This window comes from Sycon ciliatum, chromosome 8 (assembly GCF_964019385.1).
Source record: "Sycon ciliatum chromosome 8, ocSycCili1.1, whole genome shotgun sequence".
Lineage (NCBI taxonomy): Eukaryota > Metazoa > Porifera > Calcarea > Leucosolenida > Sycettidae > Sycon > Sycon ciliatum.
The window spans coordinates 30719211-30740081 of NC_088650.1; the positions used below are offsets into that span (position 1 = coordinate 30719211).

General features: G+C 47.9%; 2 protein-coding genes across 2 annotated transcripts; one reads left to right on the forward strand and one right to left on the reverse strand.

The window, feature by feature from the left end:
• Positions 1–5115: 5115 nt before the first annotated feature.
• On the reverse strand, positions 5116–7536 carry LOC135823693 (52 kDa repressor of the inhibitor of the protein kinase-like). The gene has a single exon (XM_065336539.1). The coding sequence runs from the start codon at positions 7534–7536 to the stop codon at positions 5116–5118; it is 2421 nt and encodes an 806-aa protein (XP_065192611.1).
• A 2242-nt stretch (positions 7537–9778) lies between these two features.
• On the forward strand, positions 9779–20661 carry LOC135822700 (uncharacterized). Its single transcript, XM_065335521.1, has 9 exons — positions 9779–9962; positions 13203–13411; positions 14062–14173; positions 15613–15688; positions 16458–16989; positions 17300–17372; positions 17971–18030; positions 18306–18359; positions 19554–20661. Exons 1-9 carry the CDS (start codon positions 9870–9872, stop codon positions 19704–19706), a joined length of 1362 nt encoding a protein of 453 aa, XP_065191593.1. The 5' UTR covers positions 9779–9869; the 3' UTR covers positions 19707–20661.
• Positions 20662–20871: the final 210 nt, after the last annotated feature.

Genomic DNA, 20871 nt, shown 5'->3' on the forward strand with positions numbered 1-20871 from the left:
ACACTACAACCATGATCCGGCAGCGGCAGTGTTCGATGCAGTGCAACCATGCCCATCATCACCAACATCATCAACTGGGGCAGGCAGCTAGGCAGTGCCAGTACCTACAATAGCCAGTAGGCAGTAGGTCTACTCCACTCCTGTACTCGTACTGCATGAAGGAGCAAGCCAGTCTGGGACATACCGTAAAACATGTTATTTTCGGTGTAACTTTTTAATTATTTCGGTGATTCCGGTAGAGAAGTTCCAGTAGAGACGACAGGAACCTAAATTTAAATTACACCTACATGTACATGTACACTTATTAAAAGGCACTAGAGTATGCACTGACTGTATGTGAAGGGAAAGCCTGTCACCTAATTCTACATTGCCGCGACCTGAAACCTGGCAGGTCCATGGCACCGAAATTTTGATGCACCTAAAATTCATGCTTTACCGAACAGTACATACTGTCAGCACACTCTATACTATAGTCTAGAGCAGTGATGATGAGTGGTGGTAACTGGCACAGAAAGTACATGATTGTACATCATTGTACATGTAGAGACCAGGTAGACTGTCACATGCCATGGGCTGGACCAGTTGACGTTATGTCATTAATATATGACAGGACGGTGAGAGCAGTTGCCAATTGAAACCTTACCAAACATGGGCACTGGGGAGAGTTTTTGAAAATAGTGTCTGTTGCTGTTATACCATGTACTGTTGCAGACAGGGAGTAGTACGATCATGTGACTTGTACTACTCCCTAGGCCCCGTGCACTACTCCCTGGTTCAGTGGTTGCAGACATGCAGCTACATGTACAGTTGAACATGTACAGTGCTGCCCGGCAATGAAATCCAGTCGCGTCACTCAAGTTTGAACCTTGCACCATTTCGCAGCCCAGTGTTCAAAGGTCTAGGGCTGCGCAACGCCCGGCGTGTAGATCTACTTGAGGCAGGCGACTGGATTTCATTGAGCAGGATTGTACAATATGTACAGCTACAGGCATGTGCCAGGAATGGAATTATTATGTAGAGTATTTGAGAGGGGCTCCGTCATCAGTAACTGTTACTTGTAAACCTCACCAGCACAGATCATGCTACGAATCAGTTGTGCTACAACAATGACAGCCAGCCACTAACAATACATACTATGTCATACATGTACATGTACATAACAGTTATTTTGATGGACTTTCAGAGCTTTCAGCACAATCCACAGCAGAGAAAGAAAATGGTTTTCGGCTTTCCCTGGTCATTTTTTGCGGCACGTGCGAGATTTATGTTATGGTGAGTTGGGCACACCAATATGCAATATGTACTCTGTACATGTACAGGTACATGTGTAACGAATCCCACCGCTGGCACCAATTCTGTAACGGGCCGCAGTCTCTCTCTGAGGCAAATGCAGACGGGTCTCAGTGAACACACTGCTTTAAAATTATTACTGAACTAAACGGAAGACTACATTGTAAACGTTAACTCTGACTCTAACTCTAAACTGACATTATTGAAGGTTCTAACTGGTATCTCTAACTGGCCTTTCTAACTGTAGTTTCTAACTGGCGTATAGAGAATTGTGAACAGCAGCTTTTATAGGCAGACAGCATACGTGCTGCAATAGCAATGGTCACGGCAAAGGCTCAGCAGAGAGAAGAAGAAAGGTCAAAGTATGTTGTGTGGGCTACAGTCATTGCACAAGGAATGCCATTTGATTCTATGCAGAAGAAGGAGCTGAATAACAGTGTGGGCAATGGGCGTAAAAGAGGCGGTTGAAAGTGCAGCAGTATTTCTAAGGTCAATATGAAACATTGAACGCAGTGAGACTAGTTACTATGCATGTCATGGATCTGCAAGCACGGTACAGAGTTGCAAGTGCGGGGTACGGGTGCGGTGTAACACGCGTGACCAATACATTGAAAGTGATTCACGCTGCAGCTGTGTGAGTTACTAGCGTGCCAACGCTACACCTTCCTTCTTTAAACAGAATCACGTCCTCGTGATTAGAGTCCGAGTAGCAGAACACGAAGTGACGAACACTGATAGAAGATCATGAAGATGCGCAGACTAGACTGGGCGAGTAACATTAGTTGATAGCCAGACTCCGACAATCGACTGAGATTAGAAGACACTGGCGGCATGCATGGTCGCGTCGGAATAACCTCGACGGAAGAAGATAGGCAGAATGGATTACTTGCATATACAGGTATGTATTTGTGAACAGCCTCGGTTGATATCCAGACGCAATGAGGACAACTGACATTGAAGTACTCGCTGGAGCGCAGCCGCAGATCATAGGACTAAGAGGTGGTGCGAACATAATCATTGAACATTATAGGAGATAGCGCATCATACTGGTACAGCGTCAACCGGAATATGGCAAAATAATATCGGAAATGATAACGTTTGGAGTAGACAGAAGAAATGAACTGATAAAATCATAAAGTAGCAGCACACCAGGTTTACACGATCTCACGGGGTAAAAAGGGGAAAGAACCGTCCTCCAAATGGGACTTGAAAACCACAGCACTCTTGCTGCCCAACCCTGGCACAACCTGCCAGCACAATCGCAGTTCAAAAACCGAACTGAATGCATTATAAGGGGCATTGTCACACACATCGTCCCGGGTTAGCTAGATAGACCGTGGCTCACCATGATCGGACGCCTACCTAACTAAACTGGATTCACGCACTCGCATAAAGGAAGACTGAAGAGAACAGGAAGACTGAAGGAAGACAGGAAAGAAAATGCCATATCGGGAATTAGCTTACATTGGACATGGAGCTTGATCGGTAGAGACGCTGTCCGTCATCATTTCGGGCTTGGGGGAGACGTGGCGGGCGAAGGAGTAGCGGCGACCGGCGCATCAGGTTGGGCCATGCTGGTACCGGTTACACCAATAAAACAATTTACCACTGCCATCAATTCTGTAGCGCCGCTGCCATCAATGCAATACAGATACTAGGTGGGTTCGAATCTAGCAATTATAAAATCGAACCACCGCTGCCACCATTTCTGTAACGAATCCCACCGCTGCCACCATTTCTGTAACGAATCCCACCGCTGGCACCAATTCTGTAACGGGCCGCAGTCTCTCTCTGAGGCAAATGCAGACGGGTCTCAGTGAACACACTGCTTTAAAATTATTACTGAACTAAACGGAAGACTACATTGTAAACGTTAACTCTGACTCTAACTCTAAACTGACATTATTGAAGGTTCTAACTGGTATCTCTAACTGGCCTTTCTAACTGTAGTTTCTAACTGGCGTATAGAGAATTGTGAACAGCAGCTTTTATAGGCAGACAGCATACGTGCTGCAATAGCAATGGTCACGGCAAAGGCTCAGCAGAGAGAAGAAGAAAGGTCAAAGTATGTTGTGTGGGCTACAGTCATTGCACAAGGAATGCCATTTGATTCTATGCAGAAGAAGGAGCTGAATAACAGTGTGGGCAATGGGCGTAAAAGAGGCGGTTGAAAGTGCAGCAGTATTTCTAAGGTCAATATGAAACATTGAACGCAGTGAGACTAGTTACTATGCATGTCATGGATCTGCAAGCACGGTACAGAGTTGCAAGTGCGGGGTACGGGTGCGGTGTAACACGCGTGACCAATACATTGAAAGTGATTCACGCTGCAGCTGTGTGAGTTACTAGCGTGCCAACGCTACACATGTACAATATGTACATCATACAACATGTACATGTATGTGAAAACGAGACGTATCGCCGTCTGATTCCAACTGTACTGAATCAGAGACAGAGTGAATGATCCCAGGCTCTGATCAGTGCAGGGAGTGTGTGTATGTTACTATGTTTTAGTATGTGTACAGTCATGCGTGACCTGGTAACTAAGTCCACATCATGACTGTAGTGTTGGAAGAACACAATACACTATAATGCAGGTCGAATCATCACGGTAAGCAAATGTTTGCAGCCATGAGCCCGGCGCTGAGCAATTAATATTATTTCAAGAAAAGAAACTCAAGAAAGCACATGGGCTGGAAAGACACTCGACTGCACGGCATTTTACGTGACTGATGTCTCCGTACGTACAGGATCTCAGTGTCACGGTTACGGTGAAACCCCGTATACTATAGACTATAGTGGATAATCGGTTACCGCAGATAGAGAGAGAAGTACTCTTTCCCTGCTGCCCTGGCCACATGCTATGCCTCACTGCCATCCAGCGCCGTGCCCTGCACATAATTGGAGATGGAGCATACCTCCCGAGCCTCGACATTCGCCGTACCGTAGCAGGGCTCTGCTTTCTGTACAAGCTGCACTTTGTGGAGGGTCCGGAAATGGTGAAAGCCATTCTGCCACCATCAGCAGCCGCACCGCAACACCGCATGCCTACTCGAGCGACAACCAGATCTGCAACACATCATCCATCGCAACTCACCAGTATCCTTCCCCCTCAGGCACGAAACAACACGCTCCGCTCATTTCCCCACTCCCTCATCGAAACGTGGAATCAGCTCCCACCTACCCTTCTGCAGTCTCCCCCTTCTCGCAGAGGCATGCACACGTTCAAGAAAAACGTCAACGACCACTTGCGGCGCAGCAAGTGGGAGTGGGCCACAGACAGGCTATGATCTCTGCCAACACACCAGCCTAATCAGGGGCGTAGCCAGGATTGTGGCTGAGGGGGGTGCTCACTGGAAGTGTGGGCCTAGCGCCCGAAGGGCGCGAAAAATGGGGGGGGTCCGGGGGCCCTCCCCCGGAAAATTTTTCGATATTGACTGCCAAATCCTTCATTTTTGCATCTATTTCATTATTTTCCATTCCACCAATGATTCAATAAAAAGTCAGATAATCGTATGAAACGCACAGTACTTTGCTACAGAAGTTGGATGATAAGAGATTGACAGGGTGTGGTTAGACCCAGAATATAATACAGACAATTGTTGAAGTTCGTTCAATCCACGATTGAATACATGTAATCACCAGGACACTGCTGCACATTATACCAGCCAGGATAGGAAAATTTTATAATACAGGGGAAATCTTATTATACAGGTATTAGAGGTTACGTATGTCTGCCGACGAGTGCTCATGTTCAATCCGCCTCATGAGATTTGTATTTACAGTCCAGATGTGCCAGAGTGAGATGTACCACAGTACGCTGCATCATTCACTGTGCAATACATTCACCAGCTGCATTCGTCGTGGATGGCGGCGAGCAAACTCATCGATGACCGCACCCACGTCAACTGGAATGTCATGATGAACCTGCAGCAAGGTGAGGCCAGTCAGCCGGGAGTTCTTCATCACTGATCTCTGCCGGTCCTTGACCAGTTTCAGGGCGCTGAAGGACCGTTCGGACGAGCAAGACGTCACTGGCAAGGTTGCAAGAAGTTGCAGAAGGCAGCGGATGTTCGGAAACAACTGGGAAGCGTGGGGTAGCGCTGCTGATACCGAGGTCGGCAAGCTAGCTTCACCGTGCTCTGCCTTTGCCTTCACCCACTTCACGCGCCAGCAGTGGAGCTCAGCCTCCATACTACGGCCAGACACAAAGTCGTCGTCATACAGCTTCACCAGCTCCTGTACTTGGGACTTCGCAGCGTCCATGGACATCTTTAGCAGCAGTGCTGGGATGGCACAGAAGCCCTGGAGTGCGGTCGAGTGGTGCGGCGTGAACCTGGCCTCTATCTCCGACACCATGTGGTCCAGAATGGGCACTGTCAGGGCACGTCGGTAGTACTGGACGGGCGTATCGGCCTGAACGTTGTTCCGTTGGGTCTGGCGACCACACAGCCTAGGAAGTGATGGCGTAACGTGCACTGCCTCACATACGGACTTCACCACTTCAAACCACTCACCATGGTACTTGTCCACATTTCTTCGGACTTCTGCCAGTGTGGCTGTGACGGAACTCACATCGTGCATTGCTGCAATCAAGTCCTTGGCTTCTGCTTGGAGACTGGAGGTGATGCCACGCACGTAATGAAGGCACTTGTTGACAATAACTAAGGCTGCGATAAAGTCGGTGTTGGTGATAGCCGTCAGCAAACCATTCGCATCCGTAATGGAATCTCTTGACCACGCCTGGGGACCTTCATCCAGGATTGCATTGAAGCAGACCACAAGCATGGGGTGAAGGGCCAGGAAGGATTCCAGTGCATCAAGTCGCTGCACCCACCGTGTCCTGCAGAGATCCTTTACCTTGGATGTATCAGGTTCCTCGTCTGCATCATTCAAAGCGGCCTCGAGCGCTTTCTGGCGTTTCGGATGGGAGTCGAAGAAAACTGCTACTCGGGTGACGACGCCCATCATATTCTGCACCAAACGATCTTGCAGAGACGAGACGACCACCAAGTTCAGGCAGTGCGAGGCACAGTGCAGGTACAAAGCTCGGGGGTACTTCTCTGTGATACGGGCAGCGGCACCTTTCCTGGCTCCTGCCATGTTGCCTGCTCCGTCATAGCTCTGTCCACGGAGCTTGCCAAGGTCAAGGCCAAGACTGGTGATGGTATCCGTGATCAGCTTAGCGAGGGCCTCTCCGGTAACTCCTGCTGCACACTCAACGAACACGACAAAATCCTCTCGAACCACCTTTGTCGATAGGTCCACGTACCGTAACACCAAGCTGAGTTGCTCCTTGTTTGCCACATCTGTCACCTCATCAGCGATGACCGTGAACCATCCAGCATCCTTGACCCGATCAACAATCCTCTGGGCAATCTGGTCACCAATGATGTCGATCAGTTGGTTCTGGATATCTCCTGACGTGTACGTTGCATTGGCTGGGGCAGAAGCAATATGACCAGCTAGGATCTTGTCACCAGCCTCCACTCTGAAGTCAATCAAAGCCCAGAAATTTCCACAGTTTGCGGAATCCGCGGCCTCCTTGTTTGTGCTGGCGTCTCTGTGACCTCGCAGAGGAATATTTTGTCTGCCGCACAAGATCAGGATTTTGATTATCGCCTCCAACTTGGCGCGATTCGCAGCTACCCTAGCCGCGAGTCCATCATTGGTCAGCTGTGCTATGTCCTTCGTTTTCCCCTCCATGACACTGAGGAAGCCGTCAGCTCTTACCACAGCGTCCTGGTGGTAGGCTTTCCCCATATGCTCATCCAGGAGCGCCAGTGCTTTCCGAAAGTTCGTCAAGGGACGTCTTGCCAAAACACCGAGCGACGATCCTCGGAATGCATTTGCAAATAGACAGCATGGAACGCAGACTCCGCCGGAAAGCGAAGGGCTAAACACCAGCCATGGCTTGTATACATCGAGCCAGCGGGGCTGAAAAGACCGGCCACCATTCTTCGGGAAAACAAACGAACTATCCGGTTGGACATGGTCCTTTAGCAGGGCAAACATCACGTCGTCGTCGAGCGGTGCACCCTTCGCAATGTCCTCCATGAAGGTACCGATGTCATTTCGGACGACTGCTACTGGCACAGCCAAGGGCGACAACTGCGGCTCTTCCGAGTCTTCGACTTCGACAATTTCGCAATTAGATTCGTCAGATTCGGAAATGGCACTGGCACTGCTGCTACTGGTATCTGGTCTCTTCGACTTCCCTCGACTGAAATACTTCAAGATCGACATTTTCATAAGAATCCATTCGACTTGCGGATCACAAAACGACGTTGACACTTCTCTTTCACTTCTACCAAGTCTAGCTACACAAAGTGCGAGTCTATACCGGTAGTTGTACAATGCGCAGTGCATCCGAAAACGACCAAACTCACATTCAAAGGCAAAGATCTACACACAACTACCACGGTAGTACTAGTTCAAATTACAGTACCGGTAGTACTACATTGTACTAAAAAATTATAATTTTAGCACTACGAACTCGTACTGCGCCTGTCACCGGCGAGAACATGACTGCATGTGCATTGTGCAGCCATGCATGCAGTCTCAAGTGCATGCATGCAGTCTCAAGTGCAACCTGCATGCGCTACTAGTACGGTAATAGTACAGTTGGCCGGGCCCCGTCGTGCAGCGCAGCGTCGTGTGGCGTCGATCTTGTCGACGTCGAGTACTCCTCGATCGCGGGCGGGCGTAGATCCACAGCAGTACGAAAATGGTACCTGAAATTTTTGAGGGGGGTGCTTGGGCACCCAAAGCACCCCCCCTGGCTACGCCACTGCTAATTATACTGACCGCACTCCAGCTCCCTTCTACCCCTCTTTGATCCCCTTCGCTCAGCCTTAAAACCCGATTATCAGTTCACTCCATCTTCCTACGGTGCACTGCTTTTACTATTGTTTTGTCCTATCCCAATCTCAAATTCTCCCCATTATCGTTTGCAAAGCCAGTGCTCCCCTCTTGGATGCACATGTTTCTTTTCTCCTATGTATCGGCGCACAGGAGTAACAATGATTCCGAGACCTTTGGTCGGAGGAGTTACTTTTGCCCCGCCCCCACTTCCATCCAATATGCCACCGCCCCCGCTGTGCAGCATCTGATGGTACTGTGGTATTCAGTAAAAAAAAAAAAAAAAAAAAAAAAAATGTGGGTACGCTTATCAGGCCTTGGCGGATAATGCTGGCAGAAAAATTGGCAGAATTCGGTACTTTTCTGGTAAGTTTCATGCATATTTGGTATTTGGATAAAGAACTTTGAATGGAGCAGAATTCGAGGAATTGCCCGCCATAAGGTTTGTATGGTTCTGCCAATTTCACTGCTTTTCCAGCAGAATCTGCCACCTTTTCGAGAATTATCCGCCAAGGGCTAAGGGTCGCTTACATAATAGTAATAGTACAGTATAGTATTTATTCATATTTCTCTAGGGCAGTCCCCACAGACCTATGGTCTCCTTACGGGGTACCCTACCCTTGATGCATCAGAGTTCTACTTGAACCTTTTTTTTAGCAGCGGTATACGGTAGTGAACAAGATTCCAGTGAAACATACGCATGTGTGCGCAAACACACATGCGTGCGCGCACACACAAACACACACGCGCGTGCACGGGCACACACACGAGCACGCACACGGGCACACACACACACACACACACACACACACACAAAATTAATAATTATGTCACCGATACCTTCTTGCAGTTGCAAGTCCGACCGGCCGGTCTTTGGAGCAGGATGTCGAGCTGTGCTTATCTTGACTTGTAACCTGATCCCAACGACGTTACGTATTAGATCAGTATAAAACTGAAACAGAAAGATTTCGAAAGATTTCGACAAGAAAAACACATTGCACTAGCAGTAGCAGTTGCACAAAGGGATGTATTATGTATTGTTGGGCATCATTCTTACTATTAATACTAACTTTCGTGAATCATGAGGAACTCGACTTCAATCATGGCGAGTTCCGAGATGTGGATCAGCTCAGACTGAGTCAGAGGAAGGAGATCTCTGCTGTGAGGATGATCCGGGCTGCTACACAGCCTACACTGGCTACAGTCTTTTGGCCAAATACATGTACTGTAAAAGCAGAAATTTTCGGTTGTGTAATATTTTCGGTATTCGCCAAAATCGGCGGTTCGGTAGAGGGAAATTTTCGGTAAAACCCGTTCTCCAGGTAAGTGTACTAGTACTACATGTATACAGTATCGGTTGTACCGAAAATTTCGGTGCGTTTTATTTTCGGTAAAACTTGTCGGCACCGAAGTTACCGAAAATAAAACACCACCGAAAATTTCTGCTTTTACAGTACTACCAGGGAGTCGTATTTTACGACTCCCTGGTACTACTAGCGAGCGTTGTCATTACATGCACGTGACCAGGTGTAGTATGATGACGTCACTTGGCCGATTTTGTGTTTCTGAAAAGGCACATGCATGATCAAAAATCGCGATCGAGACGAAGCATGCAGTTACTAGTTCCGGAGTGATTTTGTATGCATCAGTTTCAGAGGCTCTTGTCAAGTAGTTTTGTACAAATCAGTTAGTTACATAATCATTGTAGTCATTCAATCATGGAATTTGATGATTCGATGTTCGAGGAGTCAACCGGCCGGGAAAAGAAAATTACGTTGCAGCCGTATGTAGCACGATATTGCGAGAAGCTGGTAAATCATCTTTGATGTGATTTCTTTAAAATTTTGTATTGTCAATGAATCCGATAATTACTTGTTTCATTTTACTACATGTGTGACAGTGACCCATAACTAGGTAGCACCTGCACGTTGATTTGAAAGTCAATCAAATCAAAATGAACTGAAATGAAATGAAGTCAGCCCCAAATAATAATGAAAATATGGGTCAGTTGTGCGATACATGTATGTCGAAGACTACTACTATTGAGTATTGTGCGTCACCTGCAAAAGCAACATGTAGATGTACAGTACTGTTGAGTGCCAAAGAACTGGGAGTCAGCCTCGTAGCCTGGGCTGTTCTTATTTCCACGTACTACAGTACTACTGGCTATGCGCAGTGGGGTCACCGTGGGTTCACCGCGTATATATCGGTATGCTAGGCTCGGCGGAACTCTAGCCTGTTCGTTATCCTGTACTGTGTTCTTCGGCGCCAGGCAGTACTCGTACTCTCGTTCATGATCACAAGCATTACATGTGCACGTAGGGCTTTGAAACTCACACCACGTAGCGTGTCCTCATTTGTTGAGCCTACACGCGCATGCATGCATGCATGCGTCTGTAGTGGGGTTGTGTGTGTGTGTGTGGGGGGGGGGGGGGGGGGGGAGGAGACTGCTACCATAATTACATACACGAATGGCACTGTTGTCTTCAGACGGGTATTACAGGGAGAGATCAGTGGACTAATCTAAGAGAAATTAGCCACAAACATGGCAATTGCATAATACATCAGTGACTCACCCCTCTTGGCCAATGCACTCCACTTGCGCGTCCCCACCATTGCGCCGAGATTTGATATTGTCAGACCATCAACACGGCTGTTTCATTCCAGCAGAGCTCATCAGCGGAAGTAGTAGATCATGAATTATTGAGGTGAATGACTGTGTCTTGTACTGGGCAAAAACTGGCGCTATTGAGCACTTTCTGCATAGAAGTGTGGCATCCCCTGGGAAGCTGAGGTGCTAAAGTTGATAACAGTTCTAGCAGAGGTGACAAAACCAACGTGCATTGCTAGGGCATGGCATGCAGTGCTGGAAATGGTGTGGAAACGCAATCAACAGACAGAGACTGTGAGAGGTACTACTATTAGGCGTGAGGTAATGATTTCTTGTCAAGCTTTTGTGTTCAATCTTTAATACGTAAGTTACATTTCAATTGAGTTTTCTACTTAGGCCACACCAAGTTATTTCATTGTTTCTCGTCACCTGAAAATCTCAAAAGGAACGCGGGCGGGCGGAAAAAAAACAAAATAGGGTTTGAAAAACAAAAACTGCTATTTACACTACAAAGGCCCAATTTATGACCTAAAATCGAACTCAAGGAATCACGGCAACTTCACAGTGCTTGTAGTCCGCAATGCCGCAAGTTTACCGATGCCCGGAACACTGTCAGTCCAAAACGGTGCACTGTCATGCACTGTCTTGACTTGTACCGGAACTGTGTGTAGCAAAGAAGACGACCAGGTCGTGTGGTGGTGTGGTACTTGAACTACCGGTATGCGTACATACACGGTGCAAAAGTCGTCCTTCGGTTCGTGCACTAGCACTGCACTCCAGATTTGACGCCGCGCGTACTTTTACAACGCCTTTTTATGCGTGTTTACCGGGACGCGAGATTTTTTTTTTTGGTCCTATCCTCAAGAAAGGTACGCGCGCGGTGACGAGAAACAATGAAAAAACTTGGTGTGGCCTTATTCCCGAATTGGGGTTTTCTACTTATTTCCAAATTTGGGTTGTCTTTTTGCTTTGCTTCTTACTTCTTGGTTTCACGCTATTGGTGTTGTGAATAAACCCGTTCTCAAGTAAGCGTGAGTTACTTCGCCACACGTACATACGAACAGACGAAAATGGCGCATACATATGAACAGTAAAACTACAGTGCTGCTCAATGAAATCTGGTCACGCGAGTCGAGCTTGTGCCTTGCACCATTTCGCAGCCCAATGTTCGCAGGTCTTAAAGGGCTGCGCAACGCCCAGCACGTGCTTGAGTGACGCGACTGGGTTTTGTTGAGCAGCACCGTATATTCCTTTTCATGTGTATGTGTGTTGCGAAGTACAGTGTAACTAAAGACCACCGTGACTAGTGACCAGCCTGGTACTGCAGACCACTTCGCCAGGCACGGGCGGTCTCACATTCATATAATTATGGTTGTGCGGTGCAAACCTCTAACTAAGGACCACCTGCCACTAAAGACCGCTTTCTCTGGCCCGAAGGGGTGGTCGTTAGCCACAGGTTTTACTGTGAGTTGCTAGTACCTCTCACGGTCACTGTCTGTTGATTGTGTTTCCACTAGTTTCCACACCATTTCGAGCACTGCATGCCATGCCCTAGCAATGGGCGGTGGTATTGTCACCTCTGCTAGAACTGTTATCACCTTTAGCACCTCAGCTTCCCAGGGGATGACATACTGCTATGTAGAAAGTGCGCAATAGCGCCAGTTTTGACCTAACTACAAGATCATTAATTGACCTCAATCATTCATTATCTACTACAGTCGGACCTCGGTTAACCGCACACATCTGTTTTCCACAAAATATCCGGATAGGCGAGGGAACCGGATAACCGAACACCGTTTATGTTGGATGCATCACGTATGCTGCAAATATGTAACCAGCTATTTTCTTCCGGATGGCGAGGGATCCGGATAAAAGAGGACCGGATAAGCGAGGTTTGACTGTACCTTCATTGATAAGCTCAGTTTGCACGAAACGGCTGTCCGGAGGGTCTGATAATATCAAATCATGATGGAATGGTGGTGATAACAAGTGGAGGGGTTGGCCATGACTGAAGCTCATTGTGTAGTGGTGGAGCGACTGATAATTATAGGAGTGTCCATCTGTCTCATACCACTCACATTTGCTGTTTGCCCACTTCCTCAACTTCATTTCCATGGTGATAATCATGAGATCGACACCGCATCTGGAAACTAAACAGGAGTAGGCAACTGTTCTGACAAGTACACCAGAGTCCATAAACGAAATGCCGGTGCACAATTGGAATGCAGACTGCCGACTATTCCGAAACGGGCTTCTCGATCTGTAATGTACCGCCCGTAAATGAAACACTCATCCTGCATGTCCAAGCATGCCCCGGGCCGGTGTTCAATGTACCCCAGCATGGCATCGTAGCATTGAACATTGCGTGGCAAGCTGCAGCCACTGTCACCAGACATCATTCTGCCTGTATTCGTGTGTTGTGTATTCGTTCTGCTTACAGTGGTTTATGAGCAGTATTTATCTGATCAAGGGACCGAACGGAAAACCCTTGCCCGACTCACCAACACCGAGCTTGGCCTCCGCCGCCGTCCCCAAGTCGACCGAGCCTTCGTTTGAGCCTGGATGTGAGAAGTTGAAATACTGCACAGACTACTTCTATCATCGGAAAAGCTATCACGCTGCACTGTCCTGTGCCTTGGCTGGACACAAGTTAGTTACATAGTGGCAGCTGTGTGTGTGTACTCTACTACATGTGTGTTTATGTGTGTGTGTGTATGTGTGTGTGTGTGTGTGCACGCGTGTGTGTGTGCTTGCGGATATGCCTATCACGCTGTATGGGTATTGTTTGAACGTTGTGTATGCGTACATGTACATGTGTGTGTGTGTGTGTGTGTGTGTGTGTGTGTGTGTGTGTGTGTGTTTGCACCTTGTCCTCGCCCCCTTGCTGACGTGAGATGATCCCATGAGTGGGATCATTTCCAAGTCCACTCAGAGTTTCGGGATTTCAGGGGATATCGACCGTTGGGCGGTTTGATAGTCAGTTGAGTCAGAATTCCAAGATTCCTTTTGAGTCTCTCTCCCCTCTCCCGGGGAGACTCACGTGACCAGTTTTGGCAGTGAGCAAGTACAAGTACAACTGTATAACTATGTCTGTGTCTGTCTGTGTCTGTCTGTCTGTCTGTCTGTCTGTCTGTCTGTCTGTGTCTGTCTGTGTCTGTCTGTGTCTGTCTGTGTCTGTCTGTGTCTGTCTATGTCTGTCTATGTCTGTCTGTCTATGTCTGTCTACATCTGTGTGTGTGTGTGTCTTTGCGTATCTGTGTCTGTCTGTCTGTCTCTGCATGTACAACAAACGGATATAGATGCACGCCGGAGCACCGGACTAGCTTGCAGCGTGACTTCACCGAGACCATTGTGCACTGTGCACTGCGTCTGGAGCATGCCAGCGTTGCACTGCCACTCGCTATATCATTGGTCAGTGGTGTAACATAAAGATTTTCAAACGCAAACCAAAAAAAGTTCAAATCAAAAGTCCAAACCAAAACTTACACAATAAGACGGTAGAATCATGCAGATAAGCTCAGGACTGATCTGATACAAAAAAGGGCCATCGGATGGGCTTACACGGTGATGGAGGTATGCATCAATAAAACACAGCAAGTACACTCATACCTCGTTTATCCGAGCGGTCCGGGACCGGGCACTGACCGTAACTTTGAAATGTCCGTAACTCCGAATCACATACATTTTGATGGGGAAATGCCATAGATGTGGCATATGGCGTCACTATTTCCACAAAAAGGGACAAAGGGACGTTTTGAGCCAATCACGTCGATACGTCCTCTAATAGTTTCCATCACAAGAGCCGGCTCAAGGGCCACTCTTGGAAAAACAAGAAATGAACTAGCGGCGTGACATTACTACACTGTACCTCACTAGCTCCTACTCTGCTGTAAAACGCCAAATTCATGATTATTTTTTATGTACCACCGTTCTTCTGCTACCGGCGCTACCACTATCACGACTTTCAAACTACAGAATTAAAAATACAGCGGCTGAGCCAGCATGACAAGAAGTAAAAGCTACGCAAAGGGTTCACAGATCACGGAAAACGTTCAAAGCACAACGTCGCACAAGAAGACAACAATCGGTTCGGTTTTGCGATGTAAAGTAAAACTTCGATCGATAGTAGGGCCTCCAGTATCCCCTTCCTCCACTGGTTTCGATCCCCACTGATAGAGGTGAAAATGGTGTGCCGTCACACACCACTTACCAATCTTGTAGCTCCCAAACAGTGGACATGAACGATTGCTCGTCATGAAGATGGTCTGACGCTTTTGATGGTTTTGTCCACTTCCGCTACAGTTTTTGAATTTACCGTAGTGACACGCATATAAGCACATGTGCCTATACCCGGGCATAAGCGCACCCTCAGCGCATGGGCTTTTAAGTGAACCTAAATGCAGTCCATCCCGCGACAAACAGACACCACAAAACACCATATTCACATAGTTCAATGCGCATTGTGGCATTGCACTATGTGCATAATTATGCATGGTACCGGTACACTAGCAACTCAAGCGCACGCGCCTATGTGTGAGACGAAACGACCCGCAAAAAATAGCAAATAACGCAAAAACTCACTCATAAGTGCATGGGCCTTTATGTGCGTCACTACGGTATGTACCACACTTCGAGCTCAACAGTGTAACAATTATTTCGATTGTGTATAAGTTTACTGGGTGTCTTTCACACTGCTTGGTAACTTCGCTGTGTATTTGCGCATGTGTATATGTATGCGTGCGTGCGTGCGTGCGCGCGTGTGTGTGTGTGTGTGTGTGTGTGTGCATGCGCGTGTGTATGTGTGTGCATGCGTTTATGTGTGTGTGGTGCTACGTCACTCATTAATTTAGCTGGTTGCAACTCCTAATGACCTCTCGCTTTGGCAGCTGGTGGCTGACTGCTTCTTCTGTGCTGGACGACTTCACGGTATGGGCAGGCTATTGTGAAGGTCACAGACTGTACATGCATTGCTACCAGTATTAGATGTGCATGCCGGGGGTGTGCATGCCGGGGGGGGGCTTTAGAAATTGAAAAGTCTGTTTTGTGTTATGAAGCTGCAAAGTCGCTATTGCTAAAACCAGGGTTCTAGCCAAATAGTAGGGGGCGCCGCGATCCCTACTCATTTTCCGATTTTCGTGTTCCCTTGCAATTAAAAAAAAATGCTATCGAAAGTCACTATTAGATGTTTCATAAAGGCACATCTGTCTCGGGCGAAGTCGGGGATTCGCCCCATACGTTGCATTCAGCGTGGCAAGACAATATTGGAAAGTGAAAAAAATGGGATACGGGGTAGCTGTTTCCCATCCCCCCCCCCCCCCCCCCCCCCCCTACTATTTGGACCTGGCTAGAACCCTGCTAAAACCTTTCATCTTTGCCCAGTCTGAGAATGATCGGTTCAAGTCACTCGCCCGCACATGGGTTTTGATTCATCACACTTCTTCTGCAGGTGGTATCTCAGCTTTTTTTCATATTGATGCTGTCCACTGCTTGCGTGCGTGCGTGCGCGCATGTGTGTGTGTGTGTGTGTGTGTGTGTATGTGTGTGTGTGTATGTGTGTATGTGTGTGTGTGTGTGTGTGTGTGTGTGTGTGTGTGTGTGTGTGTGTGTGTGTGTGTGCACGTGTGTTTATGCATGTTTATGTGTGTGTGTATGTGTGTTTGCTCGTTCATATCACCGGGACAATTATCACGTACAGACGAGCTGCTTTGTCGGCAGCGTTGCATCTGGCTCAATCACATCACGTTCGACTCGTGGCTAGCGCTCTACGCGGCGTACACCTCAGCCGCTGATCTAGGCCCGTGCCGGTGTCCAGCGCCACGCTCAGAGAGCACTGGTGGGGAGTCTGAGCAGGCTCAAGGCACGCACATCGCGCAGCCGACCGACTGCGCCAGTTGCAGCTGCTTGCGCGGACTGGACCGCGTTGATTACGACGCCGTCCTGAAGCAGTGGTCGCAGACGTTTGGCTGCGCTGACGATGCACAGGTAGACGCCGAAGAGCTTGTTCAGCGCTATGAACCCGCACCCATCATTCAGCTACTCAAGCCTAAACATGTGCTGGAGAGTGAGGAGAAGGAGCTTGAGAACGATGGTGAGCTCGCCGCCAGTAAGAAGACCCCGGCAGAGAGTTCCCCACTGAGTCGGATTGCAGCACTGGACTTGCAACCAATCACCAGCCAACGCTGTCAAGGAACACACGAGGTGGCGGTAGCTTGTCTCGCTCATGCCAGGTAGGAATCTCGACAAGGTTTTCTGTGTGTGTGTGGGGGGGGGGGGCGTGTGTGTGTGTGTGTGGGGGGGGGGGGGGGGGGGGGCGTGTGTGTGTGTGTTTCTCAGGCATTGTTTTATTTACTTAGCTATGTTTTGTTTAGCGTGACTGTAATACACGCACCCAGTACAGTACATGTACCGATATCGCATTTATGTCTGCACGCTACAGCAATTATGTGTACACCTCTGATGGTCTGCGTGTGTGTGTGTGTACGTGCATGTGTGCGTGCGTGCATGTGTGCATGGGTGTATATTATGTGCACGCTCCAGGTGTCACATAGAGCTCAGCTGTCACCTATCATCATCGTTTGCTCGGCGGAGAGCACAGGCTGTCCTTGACAAGGTATGATTGTGTTGCATGGTAGTGCTGCTGGTGGTTCGAGTATGCGTGTGTGTACTGGGGCGTAATTAAGAATTGCCCACAACTCAGAACATAATTAATTATAATTATACTTATTGTATGCACAACTTTTTTTTTTTACGCCTATCAATAATATGTGGCGCCATTTCCCTCGAAAGGCCCGGTTTTGTAAGCCACGATGGGTAAGAAAGGTGCCCAGTTGACGGGAGTGCCTGAATCTGGGAAGTTTGGATTAGGGGAATAATCACCACTGGAACATCTATTCACTGGTTTGGGAGGGAAAGACAGGTTTGAGGGAACATCTATTCACTGGTTTGGGAGGGAAAGACAGGTTTGAGGGAACATCTATTCACTGGTTTGGGAGGGACAGACAGGTTTGAGGGAACATCTATTCACTGGTTTGGGAGGGACAGACAGGTTTGAGGGAACATCTATTCTGAGGATTTTACGAGAATTGCGTGTGTGTTTTGAAGCCAGTAGGAAGCCTGATCAACGTACACATGTACTATTGCTGACTCTTGCTCAGTTTTCATGCAATGTGTCTGTGTGTGTGTGTGTATGTGTGTCTCCCTTGCCTAAGGTCGTGAATGTCACGAAGGACTGCGCGCCTGCATTGGAGTCGTACGCTGCCTGTCGAAAAGTAAGCTTGCTTTATGAAACCATGCCAATACACATGTGTAGCTGTACATGTTGTTGCAAAAGAAGGATCCACGAGCGGGATTCGAACCCAGCGCCCCTGTCTTTGCGGGACAGTGCCCTACGGATTAGGCTACCGGGGATCATACACACTCATGGGTCCTTCTTGCTACAATGTCAACTCAACCTTTTTTTAAAATTTGTTGACCATGTAATTGCAGCTGGCATTGTTTACCCATCTTTAATACGTGTGTTTATCTGGTGTTCTGTGCTCCTCAGGCTTTCTCTCTTGCTGCGCAGAATGCCAAAAGTGATGAGAACATGAATGGAGAGGTGAGACGGTCTAGCTGATGCGTTTTTTCATCTGTGTGTGTGCATGCAAGTGTGGCGCGCGTGTGTGTGTGTGTGTGTGTGTGTGTGTGTGTGTGTGTGCGTGCGTGCGTGTATGTGTGTGTGCATGCAAGTGTGCATGCAAGTGTGACGTGTGTGTGTGGGGGGGGGGGGGGGGGGGGGTATGCATGTGTAGAAATTGTTTGTGCACTTTGCTGCTCGCAAACGTGTGGTCATCTCAGTAAAGACTCACTCTCGTTGTGAGCCATGGCCGCACGCTGGCCACCATGCGTATCTCATCACTACCTATTTTCAACTACAGTCAAACCTCGTTAGGACGAACACTGATAAGGCGAACTTTCCATTAGTAAGAACTAAGGTCAATCCTATGGTTGGCCAGGCATCAATTCTAGTCAAAATTATTCGTTTAAGACGAACTTCTGTACAGCGAACTTTCGCGAAGACGAACTATTTTCAAGTGTGATTTGAACAAAGTCAGTGTGGTCATGTACATGTAGTACGAACTTTCGGTCCACGAGCGTGCGCGTGCGCTGGCTGCCTTTTTTCTTCTTTTTTTCAATAGTCGAGGTCATTACTTTACGTACAGTGCAAATTGTTTTCAAGCGTGTTTTGAACAAAATAATCAGTGCGTTGTACGAACTAACTTTCGACACAGTCGTGATTCATTGCACTTTGTCATTGTACTTACATGTACCTGTTTCTGGCTTATGCTAAGAATAACATGCTTCCCATGTACCATAGCATGCACCTTCACGTAAATACAATCCATCTGATATGCATATCGATTTTTTGTCAGATCTGGATAAGAAGAACTCCCGATAAGACAAACAAATTTGTTCAGTCCCTTGAAGTTCGTCCTAACCAGGTTTGACTGTACTACTTCAAGTACATGCCCAATGGAACGTTTCCAAAAAGAAGAGCACTGATATGACAAACTTTTACTTTTGACAAACAAGAAAACTATTGACCAGCTGCGGCATTCTCATCGCGTATAAAGTCCGCAGAAGAAGTTCTCGGTTATGAAGAAAAATAACTCCTTGTTAATGGAAACAAATTCTTTCCACCACGCGGTGTTTGTCCTGTAGAAGTTTGACTGTAATACGGTCGTCAGTACATTGTGCGCGTGCACGTACTAATTCATTTGTTCTGCCCTGTCACACACGCTCATACGTGTAGGGTTCAGCGGCGACGGCGACAGACGACAACGAAGTGTACGGACGCGTGCGCACGCCGCAGCGCAACACCCTGCTCAGCTTCGGCAAGACCTGGTTCCCGTGGCTGTCCAGCACTCCTTGGTCAACGACGGCAGTAACTGGTGGTGCAGTGTGAGCACGATGCAATTCAGGGGTGCATGCCCGCCTTGATAAGCAGACTACCACGAGCATGGGAGTATGGTATAGTACCCAACTTATATTGAATTCATCGCGTGCTGATCTCCTGCGACTGCCAGTCCACACAGACAAAGCCGGTATCTTCGCAGCATTTGAGCAGTAGACTCGGCTTCAATGTTGGCGCTTCACCTGATGTGGGTACTGGAATGTGTGGCGAATGCAACACGTCTGTAGCGCCGTCCAGCGACCTGACTCCTTGCACATCCAGCAGCCCCCAGGTAGAGCTGGAAATAGCTGCGACCCTCTGTACCCGTCCATCAAGTCCGAATGATGGCATGGAGCGGGTCCCTGTCCCCCCTGTGATGCATACTAGAAAACACGGCTGCACAAGAACTCCAACGACGAGCGGGGTGTAGAAACCCAGTGAAATTCAGCCGTCAAGCAGAGGTTTATCCATCCTAGGTATCAGACCGGTTTGAAACACCATGTCATCCTTATAAGCTGGTACCTCTACTCAAAGCTCACAAGCTTCTACTCAAGTGTGTATTTGTGTCCTCTCTCTCCGTCTCGGCAGCAGTAGGTGCAGTTGAAGCACCCTACAAGTATTTATTGGGTTATGACTTCCACAGTCTAAACGCCTATCTCGTTATCTTGCTATAATCAATTATTTCCGGCTGCTCTAAGCCAGCAAGTGGAACAAGTTATCTCAACATTTAGTATTATCTAATTTATCTTCAGCCTTTCGAAGGGTGCGTCGACTCAATTGCAGGCACTTCGTTCATTATTGTTATCTCCAAAATTCCTTTCAACTGTCTCGATCTTCAGCTTCAGCTTTTCATTAATCCGAACAAGTCAACAATGCAATGACCAGTGCAGGTTATTGTTGATTCACAATTCACGGCGGTGTTAGCATTCTGTTCGTTGGGCTAGAATCAGACAAGTCCACATCTAAATTACCCGTAATGACTAGTGTGTTTCGCTGTTGGTTCTCCCTTGACACTGTGTGGCAGTCACCAGTCACAAGCCAGCCACAAGCCAGCTGACTCTCTGTGTACTGGATCTTGGAAAGAGTCTTGTACGGAATCGCGCACATGATCCTACAGAGGGTTATGCTCAGGGCCTTGTAAGGCCAGGCATACAGCGGAGACTACAAAAGTGCAACT